The 21,580-nt window shown below is 39.7% G+C and overlaps 2 protein-coding genes across 6 annotated transcripts in view; one reads left to right on the forward strand and one right to left on the reverse strand.

Moving 5' to 3' along the window:
- Positions 1-567: 567 nt before the first annotated feature.
- On the reverse strand, positions 568-21,429 carry LOC124123596 (transmembrane protein 244-like). The gene is made up of 6 exons (XM_046486800.2): positions 21,236-21,429; positions 17,734-17,819; positions 17,150-17,241; positions 10,486-10,611; positions 5,296-5,340; positions 568-3,297 (listed from the first exon to the last, which is right to left on the reverse strand). Exons 1-6 carry the CDS (start codon positions 21,293-21,295, stop codon positions 3,170-3,172), a joined length of 537 nt encoding a protein of 178 aa, XP_046342756.2. The 5' UTR covers positions 21,296-21,429; the 3' UTR covers positions 568-3,169.
- The window catches only part of LOC124123592 (ATPase family AAA domain-containing protein 2-like), a 62,662-nt gene continuing 62,486 nt past the window's right edge, over positions 21,405-21,580 (forward strand). For 4 of the 5 annotated variants that reach the window (XR_006859322.2, XM_046486794.2, XM_046486796.2 and 1 more), the window contains exon 1: positions 21,405-21,543. Coding sequence is in view for 1 of the 5 variants with exons in the window: in XM_046486797.2 (XP_046342753.1) it covers positions 21,535-21,543 (9 nt within the window). In the remaining 4 variants the exon portion in view is untranslated. The remainder of the gene's footprint in view (positions 21,544-21,580) is intronic. The other variant, XM_046486797.2, reaches the window with a different exon arrangement.

Genomic DNA, 21,580 nt, shown 5'->3' on the forward strand with positions numbered 1-21,580 from the left:
AGCAAGGAACCCTGTTCAGTTCTTTTCTACTCACACAAACAACACGACAAATACCTACTTCATAAGGTCAATGTTTGTGTGTGAGGTGTGTGGTGTATGTGAGTGTGTATGAGTGTGTGTGTGGTGTATGTGTGTGTATGTGGTGTGTGTGTATATGTGGTGGTGTTTGTGTATATGTGGTGTGTGTGTGTGTGTGTGTGTGAGGTGTATGTCAGTGTGTATGAGTGTGTGTGTGTATGTGTGTGGTGTATGTGTGTGGTGTGTGTGTATATGTGGTGGTGTGTGTGTATATGTGGTGTGTGTGTGTGTATATGTATGTGGTGTGCGTGTGTGCGTGTTTGTGTATATGTGTATGGTGGTGTGTGTGTATATGTGGTGTGTGTGTGTGTGTGTGGTGTGCGTGTGTGTGTGTGATGTGCATGCGTGTGTGTGTGTGATGTGCGTGTGGTGTGATTGGGTGTGGTGGTGTGTGTGTATATGTGGTGTGTGTGTGTGTGTGTATGTGGTGTGCGTGCGTGTGTGTGTATGGTGTGTGTGTGTGTGTATATGTGGTGTGTGTGCATGCGTGTGTGTGTGTGTGTGGTGTGCGTGTGGTGTGATTGGGTGTGGTGGTGTGTGTGTATGTGTGGTGTGTGTGTGTGTGTGTGTGTATGTGGTGTGCGTGTGTGTGTGTGTGTGAGAGGTGAACACAGAAGTCTCTACCCTGATCAGTTGTCACACTCCTTCAGTCCATGCGGCCCCAGGATCACACGACTTGCTGAACGTGGAGCCACTCTGCCTTCCAATACACATCCAATTATCATACATATAACACTGACCATTTGTGTTTACTACTGCATCACAAGTCTCTGTAGAATACATGATGCATCACCTATCTTGACAAGTATCACACTGTGGGTCAAACATCTAGACAAGTACTATGTCCTGGACATACAAGGCAGAGAACTGTCCTTTTCTCAAGTACATGTATGTACATATTACAGCAAAATATCAATTTAACATTGTAGAAAAATAAATAAGCATATACAATTCTTGCAGGCACATGGTTGGAAAGACGATGAAATCCATCTACTCATTGTTAATCTCATTGTTAATGTCCGTCATGTCTGTCATGCTTCACTGCCCATTTAGGTAAAATGTCTCCACAAGTATATATTCAGTGAAACCCTAACAAAACAAGATCAGCTTTTACCACCTGCCATTCTACTCTGCATATAACATGTTGTAGAATATCATCAAAGATTTACACACACTGAGGCTGAAACAATTCACTACAATAACAATTCAATGATACAATTCATTGTAAGGTTCATTCTGTATCACTATGTATTGTTTGACAAATCAGTGATGTATATCACTGACGTATCTGCTAGTGAACACACTGATGTATATCACTGACATATCTGCTAGTGAACACACTGATGTATATCACTGACGTATCTGTCGGTGAACACACTGATGTATATCACTGACATATCTGCCAGTGAACACACTGATATATATCACTGATGTATCTGCTAGTGAACACACTGATGTATATCACTGACGTATCTGCCGGTGAACACACTGATGTATATCACTGACGTATCTGCTAGTGAACACACTGATGTATATCACTGACATATCTGCTGGTGAACGCACTGATATATATCACTGACATATCTGCTAGTGAACACACTGATGTATATCACTGACATATCTGCCAGTGAACACACTGATATATATCACTGACGTATCTGCTAGTGAACACACTGATATATATCACTGACATATCTGCTAGTGAACACACTGATGTATATCACTGACGTATCTGCTAGTGAACACACTGATATATATCACTGACGTATCTGCTAGTGAATGCACTGATATATATCACTGACATATCTGCTAGTGAACACAGATGTATATCACTGATGTATCTGCTAGTGAACACTGATATATATCACTGATGTATCTGCTAGTGAACACACTGATATATATCACTGATGTATCTGCTAGTGAACACACTGATGTATATCACTGACGTATCTGCTAGTGAACACACTGATGTATATCACTGACGTATCTGCTAGTGAACACACTGATATATATCACTGATGTATCTGCTAGTGAACACACTGATATATATAACTGACGTATCTGCTAGTGAACACACTGATGTATATCACTGACATATCTGCTAGTGAACGCACTGATGTATATCACTGACGTATCTGCTAGTGAACGCACTGATGTATATCACTGACGTATCTGCTAGTGAACGCACTGATGTATATCACTGACGTATCTGCTAGTGAACGCACTGATGTATATCACTGACGTATCTGCTAGTGAACGCACTGATGTATATCACTGACGTATCTGCTAGTGAACGCACTGATGTATATCACTGACGTATCTGCTAGTGAACGCACTGATGTATATCACTGACGTATCTGCTAGTGAACGCACTGATGTATATCACTGACGTATCTGCTAGTGAACGCACTGATGTATATCACTGACGTATCTGCTAGTGAACGCACTGATGTATATCACTGACGTATCTGCTAGTGAACGCACTGATGTATATCACTGACGTATCTGCTAGTGAACACACTGATGTATATCACTGACGTATCTGCTAGTGAACGCACTGATGTATATCACTGACGTATCTGCTAGTGAACGCACTGATGTATATCACTGACGTATCTGCTAGTGAACGCACTGATGTATATCACTGACGTATCTGCTAGTGAACACACTGATGTATATCACTGACGTATCTGCTAGTGAACACACTGATATATATCACTGACGTATCTGCTAGTGAACACACTGATGTATATCACTGACGTATCTGCTAGTGAACGCACTGATGTATACTGATAGACATTTGATCTTTGAAGTCTGATCATGTGAGGCTGTATCAAATACTGCATTCCCATGACCTGACTCCAGACCAGCATGGTGGGTTACATACTACAGGGAGCTGGCTCTACAGTTCTCACATCATGGCAGCCTTGCAAGGCAGACAAGGCCGAAGTGATGCGGGTCTTACATGTTTACCCCTTTAATGAAACACAGTATCACAGACATATCCTCTAGTGGCCTCAGTGAATTGTTTCAGCCGACAGATACAGGGACATTCTACAGTGCAGAGTTGTGTCCCTTGCTTATGCCAGGATCACAGTCTTCTGTAGAGGAAGTTCATAGGTTCCTGTTCAGGTGACAGTGTAACACGAGCCAGCTTCTTCCGTTGTCTCACCAGCGCCACCAGTTCCCCGAGGCCAATCTGCATCAGCAGTCCACACCCTGACAACAGATGGGGAACTGGTCAACAATCACAGTACCAAATACACTGAAGCTTTCAATTCTATATCATTTCATATCTAATCAAAAACATGTTATTAACACATGGCCGGTGTGTGCCAAGTTTCAGCTTTATTGGAACAAAGTTTCAGAGCAAAATGATGACAACGCCCCAGACAAATGATACGGCGGTCTGTAAATAATCAAGCCTGGACCAGACAATCCAGTGATCCATGCCCTCAGGGTGCGATGACACACATTACATCAAGTCACTGAGTCTGACCACTTGACTCCTTTTGTCGCCTTCTACGACCAGCATCCCCAAACCCCACGGGGACACGTTGTCAAGACAAAGTTACAGATAACATTAGCAACAGGGCACCATGAGGTAATATACTGAATAGAATTATGACAACTTGATATGTCCTCACTTATAATAGCAATAAACATTACTGCAGTCAGTAACTTATTCAATGTAAACAACAAAGCATATATAGTGAACAACAAAAGTTCCTGTGACATTGAATAAGATTTAAAGAAAAGTTATGATTTTTCCCAAATCTGAAACAATTTTGGTTTGCAACAGATAAAAGACTCCTGTAAGTGTTCAAATGGTTTAATTTGCCATACTGACTTCAGAAAATGCGTGATTTCATAAAAAACATGAACATGCCAAAATGTCAATTTACAAATCAATAGTGTGTGTGTCCACCTCTGGTTGCAATGCAAGCAACAAATCTTCGTTTCATGGAATGGACCAGGCGTCGCACAAAGTCCTGTGGGATATCTGTCCGTATCTGCTGGAGCATGTTTCGAAGTCCCTGGAGTGTCTGTGGAACACGTGGTTGACGTCGAAGGCGCTGATCCATCTCATCCCACATGTGCTCGATTGGTGAGAAATCAGGGGATGACATTCACGTTGTTTTGTTGAAGAGAATCCTGAACAAGTCGAGCCATATGAGGCCGGGCGTTGTCATGTTGAAAGGTAATGCCTGGGCCATGACGATGCAAAATCAGTAGAACAACAGGGCCGATAATCTCGTCGCAGTAGCGCTGTCCATTGAGATTTCCCTCTACCACTATCAAATGGGTCCCCTTGCTGTAATCCCACACCATACCATAACACTGCCACCCCCGAACTGATCTTCTTCCATGACACAATGATTGACGTAACGTTCACCTCGACGTCGGTACACACGAATCCGTCCATCGCTGTGGCTGAGGTGAAAACGAGACTCGTCAGTGAATAGAACTTGTCCCCATTGCATGGCTGTCCAGCGTAGACGCTGTCTGCACCACTGTAGACGTGCTTGACGGTGGTTTCCTGTCAAAATGGGTCGTCTGGTGGGTCTTCTGGCGACAATCCCTGCACATCTGAGGCGACGACGTACGGTTTGTGAAGATATTCGTCGAAGGCCAGGGATGCTTCTTGCAGTCACTGTTGCTGGCTGGAATCGATTTCGTAGGTGTGTTGTTCGAATCCAGTTGTCTTGTCGATTATTGGTTACGCGTGGCCTGCCACTCCGAGGATGGTCTCTGACTGCATTCGTCTGTTGCTAACGTTGCCATAAACACCAAATCGTGTTTCTGTGGACGTTAAATTGTCTTGCAACATCACTTTGACTCGATCCTGCTTCAAGCATACAAATGGCTCGCAGACGCTTATTTTCGGACAGGCGTTGCATTTCGTATTGTTGAATAATTGCATAATTTTGTGGGTTTTCTGAGTGGTTGTTGTCAGCACAATGCTAAACAATGCATATGAAATCCAGTTAACGCACATATTTTCATACCCATTCTTGGATAGTGAAATGCATGGGGCTTGCATAAAAGTCGACTTTTGCATGGAATGCATGTTTTTCTGTAGCAGTTGCGTTTTTGTGACTTGATTCCATACATGTACTACAATATTGAAAACCAAACTTTAATTGTTTGAAAAATACACTAAAATATTGGTGTCACAGGAACTATTGTTGTTGAGTATATGTAAAATACTCTCACCTAAACAGATCCACCATGACCAGTTCACCGGGAAGTTCAGCATCACTGACAAAAGCAAAACATATTGTTATGTGGCAGATCACTGTATTGCGATATCTTATGATTGTTAGCAGAAGCAATTACATAAACCACTTGTACAATATCTGGTGGCCAACCTGCACCTGGAGTGTGATTGAGTTACCTCCCTTTGTTGTTGAAAACACCAGACAGACTACATCATTCTGGAAGTTTCATGAGGGGATGTTCTTGAATGCTGGAATTACGAGCAAGGTGTGGGCAGTTGAAGCCTTCTCCTCTCTGACTTGTGTCTCATGGACAGGACGAGAGAGAGAGGGATACCAAGGGATGAAACAATACATCGGTACACCCGTGCATCCTGAGTGTTCATGTGACAATACAATACAAGATGATACACTTGCTAAAAGAAATCTCTTACCCAGTATTACTTTATTACTCCCCAGTGTTTTTGTCAGTCAGATATTGCAAAATGTGTTGTAATTAGAGTTTCAAGTTCACTATTACAAAGAGCCACTGCACACATGAGTCTACAACTAGCTTTTGAACCTGCTCTGAAATATTTATAGTCAAGAAGTTTAGACATGATTTGATGTAAATACGTGTACCGCGATACGTATGTGTGGCCACTTTGAAGACATGCGACAGTGACAGATTTTGGACATTCGTGAGTGCATGGACGTATGTGACACATACATTGTGCTGCATTTTATACAACATCAGCACATTGTGTGAATTATGGAACAACACAGACATGCACAGGTTCACAGTTACACAGTTTATTCCTACTGAAATGCATCTGATACTGCTGAAACAGTTACAAAATTGTTTATCATAAGATAAATTGCTCTTAACAATGTTTCAAAGCTTAACCCCCTGAATGCCACAGGGACATATATGTCCCTCCTCTACAACCCTAACTTTGAAGTCGAATAAATTTCAAAATACATCACTCACACAAATACACTTCACAGTTTTGCATAAGGTGGGAAATTCCCTATTCAGTGATATCATCCACTGGCATTTTAGGCCAAGCAAAAGTACTGAAAATGACCTCAGAAAATTAGGTACATCTTAAATGTCACCATTTTTTACACATTACTAAATCACCACTCACGGCGTTATTTACAGCATGTTTTGAAAGTTTTAGATATTTACTCGGAGAAATGAATTTCAAAAATAGCATATTAGTGATCACGGGTATCTGTCTTTTATGAAATCACCAATGATCATTCCAAAACGTCTCCGATAACCCTAGAATCGTTTAGAATGTTTTGGAAAATACACAAACACGAACACCGAAGTGAACTTTCCGCCATATTGGATAGTGTTTACAAAATCACGTTTCAGGTACACCGGTTATGAGACGTCTGTAACATCCCGTATATTTCAAACTTAGATGCGATACATACATCCTTGAATTCCTCATACATTTTAGAATCAATTGACCAATGGTCTTTGTCACCAATACAAAGTGGCTGGATAAAATCAAGCAAAATAAGTTAGGTGTGAAAACGAATGCTGTGCTCGAAAAACTGCACTTGTTTGATATGTAAACAAAGCAACATACAAATTTTACAGTGTAGCATTTTCTCCTATTTTGAGCTATCCATTCGTCTATTCGTTCAAGATAATGGCTCAACATTTTCAGAATATGCATGGGATGAGAATCGTAGGAAGAATTAAGGAATTTAAAAATAGATATATTTCAATGATTTGATATTTTCAACAGAAATTGTCAAAGTTACCGTCCTGTGTGACGCCATGACTGACGCAAAATCACGCACAACGACAACAGTATTTATCAGAATTTCTGACTATTTCCGTTTGTTTCAATGCAAATTATAACAACAAATAACAGTACATACATTGTCAGAATGTTTCTGATTTCTTTCATGTCACATTTATGTATATACGATCCCTGAATCAACAAAAGTCCCCTTTTAAAATTCTGCGTACTGTTGACAGTGAACACGCCATTTTGTCGGTCACAGTTAGTGATGTCATACGTCAACATTGTTGTACATATTTGGTCATTTCTCTCAGGTGAAGGTCCTTGAATGAGTGCACACGATCACTGTATGATGCTGTTTACAGTTTCAGGTATGATGTAGATTTTGCATATCTTTTATAAATTTTTTCACACAATTAATTTCACTTTGGATATTTGTCAATGTTCAAAATGATATTTTTTATGCTGTTTGATACACAGAACAGTGATATCTAACGATTCGCCAGGTGCGCGTTAGTCACAAACAATTCACGAATTATTCCTCTCGTTTTTCATAATCAATGGGTTCATTCTTTTTTCAATATTGTGATCACAGGATATTAAACTGTTTACTCTATTTCTCCAGGAATTATCCTGATAATTCTATAGGAATAGAGCTTCTTCTCATCTTTTATTGTGTAATTCTGAGACGAGATGAAGAGAAATAATAACATAATAATGAACAGATATATCCAATATTGAATATAATTTTGGTTGTTTTGAAATATTGTTTTGGGTATTTCATTATGTACATTGATGCCAAACAGCTGCGTGTCTTGTCCAATAAGATACACGATAAACTATCTAAATGTTTACATATTCAAGACATTATTTACTTGGTGAAAGCAGTCATTTTATGTCGTGTCGAAAAAGCTTCAAATACCGTTTTACACATTGAGATTTTCCATACCATGAACGAAAATTAGGGGAGATTTATATTAATCAAAATACCAGTGTCGTCTTTCTCTGACGTTATCAAAGACATAAAACCAGCCATGACGTCAAATAGAATGGTGTTATGTTTTTGGTATTTCATTACATTTGACGGTAAGGCTAGTGCTCCATTAATAATGATGCAACATTAGTCAAATTACACTTACACAATCAGGAGAATGTTGGAATCTAAGGACTAAGTTATAGCTTAGATAGGGCCATCCATTTCTCTATTACCTCTTTTTTATGAAGTACGATTTCATCATTTCTTGTGCGTTTTTTTTAATAACTAAATGTAAATAGTTTCAATATCGATATTTTTGTAGAAATAGTTTGGTTTCCTCGTGAACAAAACACCACGAAAATATATTGTCCTTACCCACAGCTAATTCTCACCAAGTGACCTGAGTTACAATTAACTGGTGCTGAGCATAGCAGAGTTATGCCCCCTTTTCTTTGTATGTGTGTAACCTCTCTGTCGCCTTTTGACGTTATAAGAGAAAAATCAGTTTTTTGTCATTTATGGCATGCTATTTTTGTCATTGAATGTATGTCGTTATGCATACACATATAACTCCATTTGATATGTAGTTATGTCGTTCAGATATAAGGCAGTATTTTGTTTGCTCACAATTTCCGTAACGATTCTAAATAAAAAAATCGTCACACAGTACTTTTATCGGTGTACAATAAAAAGCGGAGAAATTTACTGTTTTTCCTGGTAGAATAAATTCTCGGTCAACACTTAGAAGTGTCTTTTTTTAAAACCGTTGTAATGTTTGCAGTTAAGGAAATTTAATATACATATAGTATAGTAATTTTATAGCCAGAGGTAGATCCAGTGCCACGTGAGCGCAATTCTCGCTCAACCTTCACTTTTCCGATCTCAGGAAAATGTGAGTCAGAAAAAAACCTCGGCATCCAAAGGGTTAAACAGCAGAAAGCACAAAAAGGGTTTATAATATCAGAAACAAAACAATACCAAGCACGTCTCCTGGTGAACCTGTCAGACACAAAACAATAGCAAGCACGTCTTCTGGTGAACCTGTCAGACACAAAACAATAGCAAGCACGTCTCCTGGTGAACCTGTCAGACACAAAACAATAGCAAGCACGTCTCCTGGTGAACCTGTCAGACACAAAACAATACCAAGCACGTCTCCTGGTGAACCTGTCAGACACAAAACAATACCAAGCACGTCTCCTGGTGAACCTGTCAGACACAAAACAATACCAAGCACGTCTCCTGGTGAACCTGTCAGACACAAAACAATACCAAGCACGTCTTCTGGTGAACCTGTCAGACACAAAACAATACCAAGCACGTCTTCTGGTGAACCTGTCAGACACAAAACAATAGCAAGCACGTCTCCTGGTGAACCTGTCAGACACAAAACAATACCAAGCACGTCTTCTGGTGAACCTGTCTGAAACTACTCCAGTCATATCGAGCTGTGATGATAAATGTTTCATGCTCTATCGCTGCAGGTGCAAATTCAGAGTTACCTCCCTTTTACACAAGTTGCAAGCCCCTTCCCAGCGCGTGACACCTTCGTTACACTCTCGGTAACATCGCTGCCACCTGTGTGGGCACAGCCATTACAAGAATCTTGAAATTTGCCCTCCAACCCCATATGTAGTAACGTTTATACTTTTGTTTATGTCTTTGGGAATGCCATCATATTTCAATTTGAAAAGGTTTACGACTGACCATGTTTTCCAGATGAATTTACTTTGTTGTTTTGATAATCAAATTGGTTCTAGATTGCAGACTAACGGAAAATCCACCAACTTCTCCCTTACATTCTTACTGTATCTATAACACGATAGTTTTAATGAAACAGAAATTCAAATTGACAAACGAAGAAAGTAATTTAGCAGCGATAAGTGTATTAGGCGTCACGACAGTCGTCACTTGTTTGTAAACATGACAGTCATTCGGTTGCGAGTTCAACTCCAAGCATGGTTGTGGCCACCTATTCACAGTCGGGAGTTTTGACTGGTGGCAGCGATAGTATAGAGAGCTCTGGGAACGTACTATCGATGTGAGGAGCTTGCACCCATTTGGTGTGCCATAGTTCTGGTGAATTGGCACATATTACTGTTCTTTATGTTGATTTCAATACCTAAACGTTTTATCTGACTAATTTCCATAGTCAGAAGTTCAGTGAAAAGAATGATTTTTTAAACTTATATTTGTCTGCATAACTTTTGGCCACTGATTTTTTATGTCTTATGGATGAGTTAAAATTTTGCAAACTTTTTATAAATTATTTACATAGATGCTGAAATCCTTATGTTTACATTTCTAGGGATTTAACCTTGAATCAACTCCTGTCTCGCGGACAGTACATCTGTTTCTCTTACAACAGGTCTGCCATTGAATTGCCATGTCTTCACACATATCTCCCCATGATTAAGGCCAAAGAATGTCTTCTACATTCAAACAGCAGTGAATGTTATGGACTCACCCGCGCTGCAGAGGAGGATGTGAATGATGATGGTGGTGACGGAGTAGTCCCACACCCAGTGGTAGCTGACACAGCTGTACCCCAGGCCACTCACAGCGTACGTCACCTCCATCGAGATCAGGTTCACTAGAAACACAGCAGTAAGGTAACTTCACAACACAGATGGAAGATGAGTCCCCTTGCCTCTTTCAATGATCCTCATGTTATACCTTCCTAGTCTGAACAACATGTTATACCTTCCTAGTCTGAACAACATGTTATACCTTCCTAGTCTGAACAACATGTTATACCTTCCTAGTCTGAACAACAACATGTTATACCTTCCTAGTCTGAACAACAACATGTTATACCTTCCTAGTCTGAACAACAACATGTTATACCTTCCTAGTCTGAACAACAACATGTTATACCTTCCTAGTCTGAACAACAACATGTTATACCTTCCTAGTCTGAACAACAAAATGTTATACCTTCCTAGTCTGAAGAACAACATGTTATACCTTCCTAGTCTGAACAACAAAATGTTATACCTTCCTAGTCTGAACAACAACATGTTATACCTTCCTAGTCTGAACAACAACATGTTATACCTTCCTAGTCTGAACAACATGTTATACCTTCCTAGTCTGAACAACAACATGTTATACCTTCCAAGTCTGAACACAACATGTTATACCTTCCTAGTCTGAACAACAACGTGTTTTACCTTCCTAGTCTGAACAACATGTTATACCTTCCTAGTCTGAACAACAACATGTTATACCTTCCTAGTATGAACAACAAAATGTTATACCTTCCTAGTCTGAACAACAAAATGTTATTAAAAACAACAACAATATGTTATAACCTTCCTAGTCTGAACAACATGTTATACCTTCCTAGTCTGAACAACACGTTATACCTTCCTAGTCTGAACAACAACATGTTATACCTTCCTAGTCTGAACAACAACATGTTATACCTTCCTAGTCTGAACAACATGTTATACCTTCCTAGTCTGAACAACATGTTATACCTTCCTAGTCTGAACAACAACATGTTATACCTTCCTAGTCTGAACAACAACATGTTATACCTTCCAAGTCTGAACACAACATGTTATACCTTTGTAGTCTGAACAACAACATGTTTTACCTTCCTAGTCTGAACAACAAAATGTTATTAAAAACAACAACAATATGTTATAACCTTCCTAGTCTGAACAACATGTTATACCTTCCTAGTCTGAACAACACGTTATACCTTCCTATTCTGAACAACAACATGTTATACCTTCCTAGTCTGAACAACATGTTATACCTTCCTAGTCTGAACAACAACATGTTATACCTTCCTTGTCTGAACAACATGTTATACCTTCCTAGTCTGAACAACAACATGTTATACCTTCCTCGTCTGAACAACAACATGTTATACCTCCCTAGTCTGAACAACAACTTGTTATACCTTCCTAGTCTGAACAACAAAATGTTATACCTTCCTAGTCTGAACAACAACATGTTATACCTTTCTAGTCTGAAGAACAACATGTAATACCTCCCTAGTCTGAACAACATGTTATACCTCCTTAGTCTGAACAACAACATGTTATACCTTCCTAGTCTGAACAACAACATGTTATACCTTCCTAGTCTGAACAACAACATGTTATACCTTCCTAGTCTGAAGAACAACATGTAATACCTCCCTAGTCTGAACAACATGTTATACCTCCTTAGTCTGAACAACAACATGTTATACCTTCCTAGTCTGAACAACAACATGTTATACCTTCCTAGTCTGAACACCAATATGTTATACCTTCCTAGTCTGAACAACAACATGTTATACCTTCCCAGTCTGAACAACAAAATGTTATACCTTCCTAGTCTGAACAACAAAATGTTATTAAAAACAACAACAATATGTTATAACCTTCCTAGTCTGAACAACATGTTATACCTTCCTAGTCTGAACAACACGTTATACCTTCCTTGTCTGAACAACAACATGTTATACCTTCCTAGTCTGAACAACATGTTATACCTTCCTAGTCTGAACAACAACATGTTATACCTTCCTTGTCTGAACAACATGTTATACCTTCCTAGTCTGAACAACAACATGTTATACCTTCCTAGTCTGAACAACAACATGTTATACTTTCCTAGTCTGAACAACAACTTGTTATACCTTCCTAGTCTGAACAACAAAATGTTATACCTTCCTAGTCTGAAGAGTGAGTGAGTGAATGAGTTGGGTTTTACGCCGCTTTTAACAGTATTCCAGTTATATCGCGGCGTGTCAGCTTAATGTGGGAGGAAAGCCCGGAGTGATGCAGGTCTCAGACGTTTACCACTTCGGTGAAACCCACGAGCACGGGTATGGTGCTGACAAACCTAGAAACATAATCGGGGCGAACCGGGATTCGAACCCACAATCATAGGTTTCTGGCGTGCCCAAGGGACGCAACTCTGCACAGCGAATCGCGGCGCCTTAGACGACTGGGCCACCCGTGCCCCCCCTAGTCTGAAGAACAACATGTTATACCTTCCTAGTCTGAAGAACAACATGTTATACCTCCCTAGTCTGAACAACATGTTATACCTCCTTAGTCTGAACAACAACATGTTATACCTTCCTAGTCTGAACACCAACATGTTATACCTTCCAAGTCTGAACAACAACATGTTATACCTTCCTAGTCTGAACAACATGTTATACCTTCCTAGTCTGAACAACAACATGTTATACCTTCCTAGTCTGAACAACAACATGTTATACCTTCCTAGTCTGAACAACAACATGTTATACCTTCCTAGTCTGAACAACAAAATGTTATACCTTCCTAGTCTTATCAACATTATAACACCAACCCAACTTTCACAAACCAACTTTTATCTTTGACATGTACCAAGTGATTTGAGCTAAGACAACTTTGACATGGAAACGTCAAAGATCACAGCTGGATAAACAATCAGAACATGCCCCGAAACACATTATTCTGCATGCTACAAAATTACTGTTGTGTATGCCAAGCTCTCTGCTTACCCATCTGTTGTGTAGGTCAAGCTCCCTGCTTACCTATCTGTTGTGTAGGTCAAGCTCTCTGCTTGCCTATCTGTTGTGTAGGTCAAGCTCCCTGCTTACCTATCTGTTGTGTAGGTCAAGCTCTCTGCTTGCCTATCTGTTGTGTAGGTCAAGCTCTCTGCTTACCTATCTGTTGTGTAGGTCAAGCTCTCTGCTTACCTATCTGTTGTGTAGGTCAAGCTCTCTGCTTACTTTTCTATTGTGTAGGTCAAACTCTCTGCTTACCCATCTGTTGTGTAGGTCAAGCTCTCTGTTTACCCATCTGTTGTGTAGGTCAAGCTCTCTGCTTACCTATCTGTTGTGTGTAATGATATCTGCTTACCTATCTGTTGTGTAGGTCAAGCTCTCTGTTTACCCATCTGTTGTGTGTAATGAAATCTGCTTACCTATCTGTTGTGTAGGTCAAGCTCTCTGCTTACCCATCTGTTGTGTAGGTCAAGCTCTCTGCTTACCCATCTGTTGTGTAGGTCAAGCTCTCTGCTTACCTATCTGTTGTGTAGGTCAAGCTCTCTGCTTACCTATCTGTTGTGTAGGTCAAGCTCTCTGCTTACCCATCTGTTGTGTAGGTCAAGCTCTCTGCTTACCTATCTGTTGTGTAGTTCAAGCTCTCTGCTTACCTATCTGTTGTGTAGGTCAAGCTCTCTGCTTACCTATCTGTTGTGTAGGTCAAGCTCTCTGCTTACCCATCTGTTGTGTAGGTCAAGCTCTCTGCTAACCCATCTGTTGTGTAGGTCAAGCTCTCTGCTTACCCATCTGTTGTGTAGGTCAAGCTCTCTGCTTACCTATCTTTTGTGTAGGTCAAGCTCTCTGCTTACCTATCTGTTGTGTAGGTCAAGCTCTCTGCTTACCCATCTGTTGTGTAGGTCAAGCTCTCTGCTTACCTATCTGTTGTGTAGGTCAAGCTCTCTGCTTACCTATCTGTTGTGTAGGTCAAGCTCTCTGTTTACCCATCTGTTGTGTGTAATGATATCTGCTTACCTATCTGCTGTGTAGGTCAAGCTCTATGCTTACCTATCTGTTGTGTAGGTCAAGCTCTCTGTTTACCCATCTGTTGTGAGTAATGATATCTGCTTACCTATCTGTTGTGTAGGTCAAGCTCTCTGCTTACCTATCTGTTGTGTAGGTCAAGCTCTCTGCTTACCCATCTGTTGTATATGTAATAATATATGCTTACCTATCTGTTGTGTAGGTCAAGCTCTCTGCTTACCTATCTGTTGTGTAGGTCAAGCTCTCTGCTTATCTATCTGTTGTGTAGGTCAAGCTCTCTGCTTACCTATCTGTTGTGTAGGTCAAGGTCTCTGCTTACCCATATGTTGTATATGTAATAATATATGCTTACCTATCTATTGTGTGGGTCAAGCTCTCTGCTTACCTATCTGTTGTATATGTAATGATCTCTGCTTACCTCTCTGTTGTGTAGGTCAAGCTCTTTGCTTACCCATCTGTTGTATATGTAATAATATATGCTTACCTATCTGTTGTGTAGGTCAAGCTCTCTGCTTACCTATCTGTTGTGTAGTTCAAGCTTCCTGCTTACCTATCTGTTGTGTAGGTCAAGCTCTCTGCTAACCCATCTGTTGTGTAGGTCAAGCTCTCTGCTTACCCATCTGTTGTGTAGGTCAAGCTCTCTGCTTACCTATCTTCTGTGTAGGTCAAGCTCTCTGCTTACCTATCTGTTGTGTAGGTCAAGCTCTCTGCTTACCTATCTGTTGTGTAGGTCAAGCTCTCTGCTTACCTATCTGTTGTGTAGGTCAAGCTCTCTGCTTACCCATCTGTTGTGTAGGTCAAGCTCTCTGCTTACCTATCTGTTGTGTAGGTCAAGCTCTCTGCTTACCTATCTGTTGTGTAGGTCAAGCTCTCTGTTTACCCATCTGTTGTGTGTAATGATATCTGCTTACCTATCTGCTGTGTAGGTCAAGCTCTCTGCTTACCTATCTGTTGTGTAGGTCAAGCTCTCTGTTTACCCATCTGTTGTGAGTAATGATATCTGCTTACCTATCTGTTGTGTAGGTCAAGCTCTCTGCTTACCTATCTGTTGTGTAGGTCAAGCTCTCTGCTTACCCATCTGTTGTATATGTAATAATATATGCTTACCTATCTGTTGTGTAGGTCAAGCTCTCTGCTTACCTATCTGTTGTGTAGGTCAAGCTCTCTGCTTATCTATCTGTTGTGTAGGTCAAGCTCTCTGCTTACCTATCTGTTGTGTAGGTCAAGGTCTCTGCTTACCCATATGTTGTATATGTAATAATATATGCTTACCTATCTATTGTGTGGGTCAAGCTCTCTGCTTACCCATCTGTTGTATATGTAATGATCTCTGCTTACCTCTCTGTTGTGTAGGTCAAGCTCTTTGCTTACCCATCTGTTGTATATGTGATAATATATGCTTACCTATCTGTTGTGTAGGTCAAGCTCTCTGCTTACCTATCTGTTGTGTAGGTCAAACACTCTGCTTACCCATCTGTTGTATATGTAATGATCTCTGCTTACCTATCTGTTGTGTAGGTCAAGCTCTCTGCTTACCCATCTGTTGTATATGTAATGATCTCTGCTTACCGATCTGTTGTGTAAGTCAAGCTCTCTGCTTACCCATCTGTTGTATATGTAATGATATCTGCTTACCTATCTGTTGTGTAGGTCAAGCTCTCTGCTTACCCATCTGTTGTGTGTAATTCTCTCTGCTTACCCATCTGTTGTGTGTAATGCTCTCTGCTTACCCATCTGTTGTGTGTAATGCTCTCTGCTAACCCATCTGTTGTGTGTGATGCTCTCTGCTTACCCATCTGTTGTATATTTAATGATCTCTGATTACCTATCTGTTGTGTGTAATTCTCTCTGCTTACCCATCTGTTGTGTGTAATGCTCTCTGCTTTCCCATCTAATGTGTATAATGCTCTCTGCTTACCCATCTGTTGTGTGTAATGCTCTCTGCTTACCCATCTGTTGTGTGTAATGCTCTCTGCTTACCCATCTGTTGTGTATGTCAAGCTCTCTGCTTACCTATATGTTGTGTGTAATGCCCTCTGCTTACCTATCTGTTGTGTGTAGTGCTCTCTGCTCACCTATCTGTTGTGTGTAATGCTCTCTGCTTACCCATCTAATGTGTGTAATGCTCTCTGCTTACCCATCTGTTGTGTATGTCAGGCTCTCTGCTTACCTATATGTTGTGTGTAATGCTCTCTGCTTACCTATCTGTTGTGTGTAGTGCTCTCTGCTTACCCATCTAATGTGTGTAATGCTCTCTGCTTACCTATCTGTTGTGTATGTCAAGCTCTCTGCTTACCTATATGTTGTGTGTAATGCTCTCTGCTTACCTATCTGTTGTGTGTAGTGCTCTCTGCTCACCTATCTGTTGTGTGTAATGCTCTCTGCTTACCCATCTAATGTGTGTAATGCTCTCTGCTTACCCATCTGTTGTGTATGTCAATCTCTCTGCTTACCTATATGTTGTGTGTAATGCCCTCTGCTTACCTATATGTTGTGTGTAGTGCTCTCTGCTCACCTATCTGTTGTGTGTAATGCCCTCTGCTTACCTATCTGTTGTGTGTAGTGCTCTCTGCTTACCCATCTAATGTGTGTAATGCTCTCTGCTTACCCATCTGTTTTGATGTGTAGTTATTGCAGCATTGGGTCAGGTCTATCCAGGTGTGGAAATCGAATGGGATCTTGCCATCGAATGTGTCCAGTCTGTGGACGACCACAAAACAGAAACAGATAATTGCATACAAATGACAGAAACAGCATGTGTGAAATATTTATAAGTCATAACAAAACAGTCATCATGTCTTCATCCCTAACGGTGTATTCAGTCCTCTATTCTATATATACACAATGAGTGAGCGAGTGAGTGAGTGAGTTTGAGTCATGAGAACGCTGTGAAAACATGAGGTGGTGCAGGTCTTAAACATGAAACCCACAAGCATGGTCTTGGTGCTGACAAACCTCGAAGCACAAGCATGGTAATCCTGGGATTCAAACCCAGAATAACTGGTTTCTGACAAACCCGTCACAGTGAATCATAGCGTTTGGGGTGATGAGACCAGAGACTACCAGTAGGCCAGCAGTGCCCCTCTACAACTACAGACGACTAAAGGCAATGAGGCCCCCTCTAATGTATCCTGCATCCCTAAGAATGACATCAAGAAACTCAGAATATTTTCTGTGGCTGATATGTCCTACCTGTAGGCTGCGAAGCAGATACTGCTGACAACATAGTAAAGTGAATAGAAAATTACTAAACACTTCAGTACATTCAGCAAGACCTCCTGCAATGAAAACATAAAGCATGAAACTATGAACACCATGGACTTGTTACACCAAAACATAATGCCACTTGTTATCTTGGTGTATGTAACTTGTTATCATGGTATATGTAACTTATCACGATGTATGTAACTTGTGATCATAGTGTATGTAATTTGTTATCATGGTGTATGTAACTTGTGATCATGGTGTATGGAGCTTGTTATCACGATGAATGTAACTTGTTATCATGGTGTATGTAATTTGTTACCATGGTGTATGGAACTTATTATCATGGTGTATGTAACTTATGGTGTATGTACCTAGTTATCATGGTGTATGTGACTTGTTATCATTGTGTATGTAACTTGTTATCATGGTGTATGTAACTTATCATGGAGTATGTAACTTGTTATCATGGTATATGTAACTTATCACGATGTATGTAACTTGTGATCATAGTGTATGGAGCTTGTTATCACGATGAATGTAACTTGTTATCATTGTGTATGTAACTTGTTATCATGGTGTATGTAACTTGTTATCATGGTGTATGTAACTTGTTATCATGATGTATGTAACTTGTTACTTCCATTTGTGTTTGTATTCTCTCTGTTCGGCCATCAAAGCCCAACAGCGAGCTAGCTATATACGGTCAGTTTGATGTGTCAAACTACATGGTCATACACCTCACTGGCACAGTTGTATATCTACACAATTATCCAAAATAATATGTAAAGCGCACTGAAAGGCTTGCTTAGGCCTGTCAGTTCTTATTTCAGAATAAGTGTGGTCTGGTCATGTGATAGGCCTACACCCACGGTGTGGTCACTGGAGCAGAAACTTCTCTCGCTTTATTTGGTGAGCAGAGCAGAGTAAGCTTGGCGGTTATCAGCTATTGTTTACAAACAAAGCTTCAGAATGGTTGACGTCCTGCCTCTAACTGAATGTTGTTTTCCCAATTTAGAGTTAGTTAAAAGTTTTACTTTTGAGACAAGATTTTCATGTTGTCACCATATGTATTCAGAACATTCTTGAAAATAAGTACGCTGACCATAGTTTGATCATGGGACATAGATACATTGTTGGATCATGGGACGTAGGTACATGGTTTGATCTGGGACAAAGGTACATGGTTTGATCTTGGGACAAAGGTACATGGTTTGATCTTGGGACAAAGGTACATGGTTTGATCATGGGACAAAGATACATGGTTTGATCATGGCAAAAAGGTACATGGTTTGATCATGGGACAAGATACATGGTTTGATCATGGCAAAAAGGTACATGGTTTGATCATGGGACAAAGGTACATGGTTTGATCTTGGGACAAAGGTACATGGTTTGATCATGGGACAAAGATACATGGTTTGATCTTGGGACAAAGGTACATGGTTTGATCATGGGACAAAGATACATGGTTTGATCATGGGACAAAGATACATGGTTCGATCATGGCAAAAAAGTACATGGTTTGATCATGGGACAAAGATATATTGTTGGATCTTGGGCCAAAGGTACATGGTTTGATCTTGGGACAAAGGTACATGGTTTGATCTTGGGACAAAGGTACATGGTTTGATCTGGGACAAAGGTACATGGTTTGATCTTGGGACAAAGGTACATGGTTTGATCATGGGACAAAGATACATGGTTTGATCTCGGGACAAAGGTACATGGTTTGATCATGGGACAAAGATACGTGGTTTGATCATGGCAAAAAGGTACATGGTTTGATCATGGGACAAAGGTACATGGTTTGATCATTACCTTAGGTATGTGTTGATCTGAATAGGTATATTGTACGATACTTGGATGGGATGAAGAAAACTAAAATTCCTTGGTGAATTTATAGCCACAGGAAATAAGAATACATATCACACATATCATTTGTACATAACAGAAGTAAGACGAGTTCTATGGATGAACAACTTCTTTATTACAATTAGTGTGACGTTTCGGTGTAGATCCTAACACCTTTATCAAGCAACAGAAGTTTGACAAAAAAATGTAATAGTGATTTAGTGAGTTTAGTTTGGTCTTACTGTCAGCTCAATCAGTACACAATAAATACAAAATATATCTTAGCTAAAATGTTGCTAAGATGCTTTGTGCATTTCATATTCACATGAAGAGGTTTCAGTAATAACATTCCCAAATGTCAAAGTATTCCATCAACATAGAAGGTGATCTATGATCAACAGAAATGACACACACGGAAATGTCAGGACAGAAATGATCCAATAAAGCATCTTGCAGAGCAGCCATAGCTTCCTGTAACAGTAAGGATGAGGTAGTAAAAGAGTTGTTTTGTCCCACTGGAAATGTCAAATTGGATGGTGACTAAGCTTTGAAATATCACCATGAAATTATCAAACGTGATAAAATGACCGAAAACTAGCCTTTTTTGTGTTTATTACATTAGTAAGATCAGGTTAGTACATCCTTGTGGCTCGAATGAGTGAAAAAAGACAATTTGTCTCACTTCAAGAGAAAAATCAGACTGTGAGCAAGTCCTTATCCCATGATGAAGTTTTTACCACATGTTTGTACTGTCTTTATCTACATCGAAGAAAATTAGCTTGGGTCAAAGATTTGCTCATGGTCAAATGTCCTATAAACCTCTAAATCAGCTTTTCCAACATATCTAAGCTGCAAGTATACATTTAGAGTTCTTACAAATGGAAACATGCATGTGTAGAAATGAAAAAAGACTGAAATTCCCAAACAAAAAAGTTCATAAATAAACTATCATGTAAATTAGCATTTCTGTAAAATCTTACCTCTTGCACTTGCACTATACAGGTCAAGATGTTTAACACATTTACCAGACTCTGTGTCTAATTAATATATCAGTAAATTTTCACTATTGCAGTGGTTTGAATTCTGCATAAGGCACACATTTATTTATTTATTTGTTTACACTTACAATTGTTAAAACTAGAGAGAAATTGACAAAATGCAATATTAATATTTACTTTCATCTGGGTCAATCAATTGAAATCGAGTTTTAAAATATATGTTTTGACAGCTGGATGTCATGGCCACTTCGTAATAATTAGGCCGAACCAGCTGTTATTAGGCCTAAACGTATTTGCTATTTACCCATGTATCCTACCATGGACATTTAATACTTATTTAGGGTCCACGATCCTACGAGGTCGAAGGACACATGGGTCAACATAAACTATGTTCATTTGCATTCAGCTACTAATTCCCAAGGGTCTCGGAAATACATGGCTCAAGAAAAAATATGTTTATTTGTGTACAGCTACGAATTCCTGTGGTACAACCAAAAAATCCACTTTACAATAACCAATGAACATTGACAAACTATCCTATTTTAGGCAACAATACTGTGTAAAATATCTTTCTTTAGAACAGTTCACGAAAATAGCAGTAGATCCCCCAAATATAAGAAAAGATAAGAGTTCAAGACCTTTGTTGACAATCTTGCACCCATAACACAGGATGTACCGGCTGCCCATGCGCAATCCATGTTTCCGCTATATCGACAAAGTATGGACAAAGAAACATAATGCAGAATATATTTGTCCTACTTATGCAAATTGGTGACATGCAATTTTATCAATATCACTTCTGAGAGCAATAAAATACATTGTTTTTAAATGTAATGCACTAGCTGTTCAGTCCCCAGAAAAATTTTCCGCAATAATTTTTCGAACAGACTTCCCGCCATCACCTAAGACTATTTGCAGCATCATAATCGTCACCCTCATGCAGATGGTACGTAGAGTGATTTGTTCTACAAGACGAATTTAAT

Source organism: Haliotis rufescens, unplaced genomic scaffold (assembly GCF_023055435.1).
Source record: "Haliotis rufescens isolate VD_foot unplaced genomic scaffold, xgHalRufe1.0.p SCAF_2, whole genome shotgun sequence".
Lineage (NCBI taxonomy): Eukaryota > Metazoa > Mollusca > Gastropoda > Lepetellida > Haliotidae > Haliotis > Haliotis rufescens.

Excerpts from the sequence above, each read along its gene's own strand:
- LOC124123596 (XM_046486800.2), bottom strand. The coding sequence starts at position 21,295 with ATGGATTGCGCATGGGCAGCCGGTACATCCTGTGTTATGGGTGCAAGA. Across the intron at positions 5,341-10,485 it reads CATCCTCCTCTGCAGCGCGG|TGATGCTGAACTTCCCGGTG; the intron begins GTGAGTCCATAA and ends TGCTTTTGTCAG. Across the intron at positions 3,298-5,295 it reads GTCATGGTGGATCTGTTTAG|GGTGTGGACTGCTGATGCAG; the intron begins GTGAGAGTATTT and ends ATCTGTTGTCAG.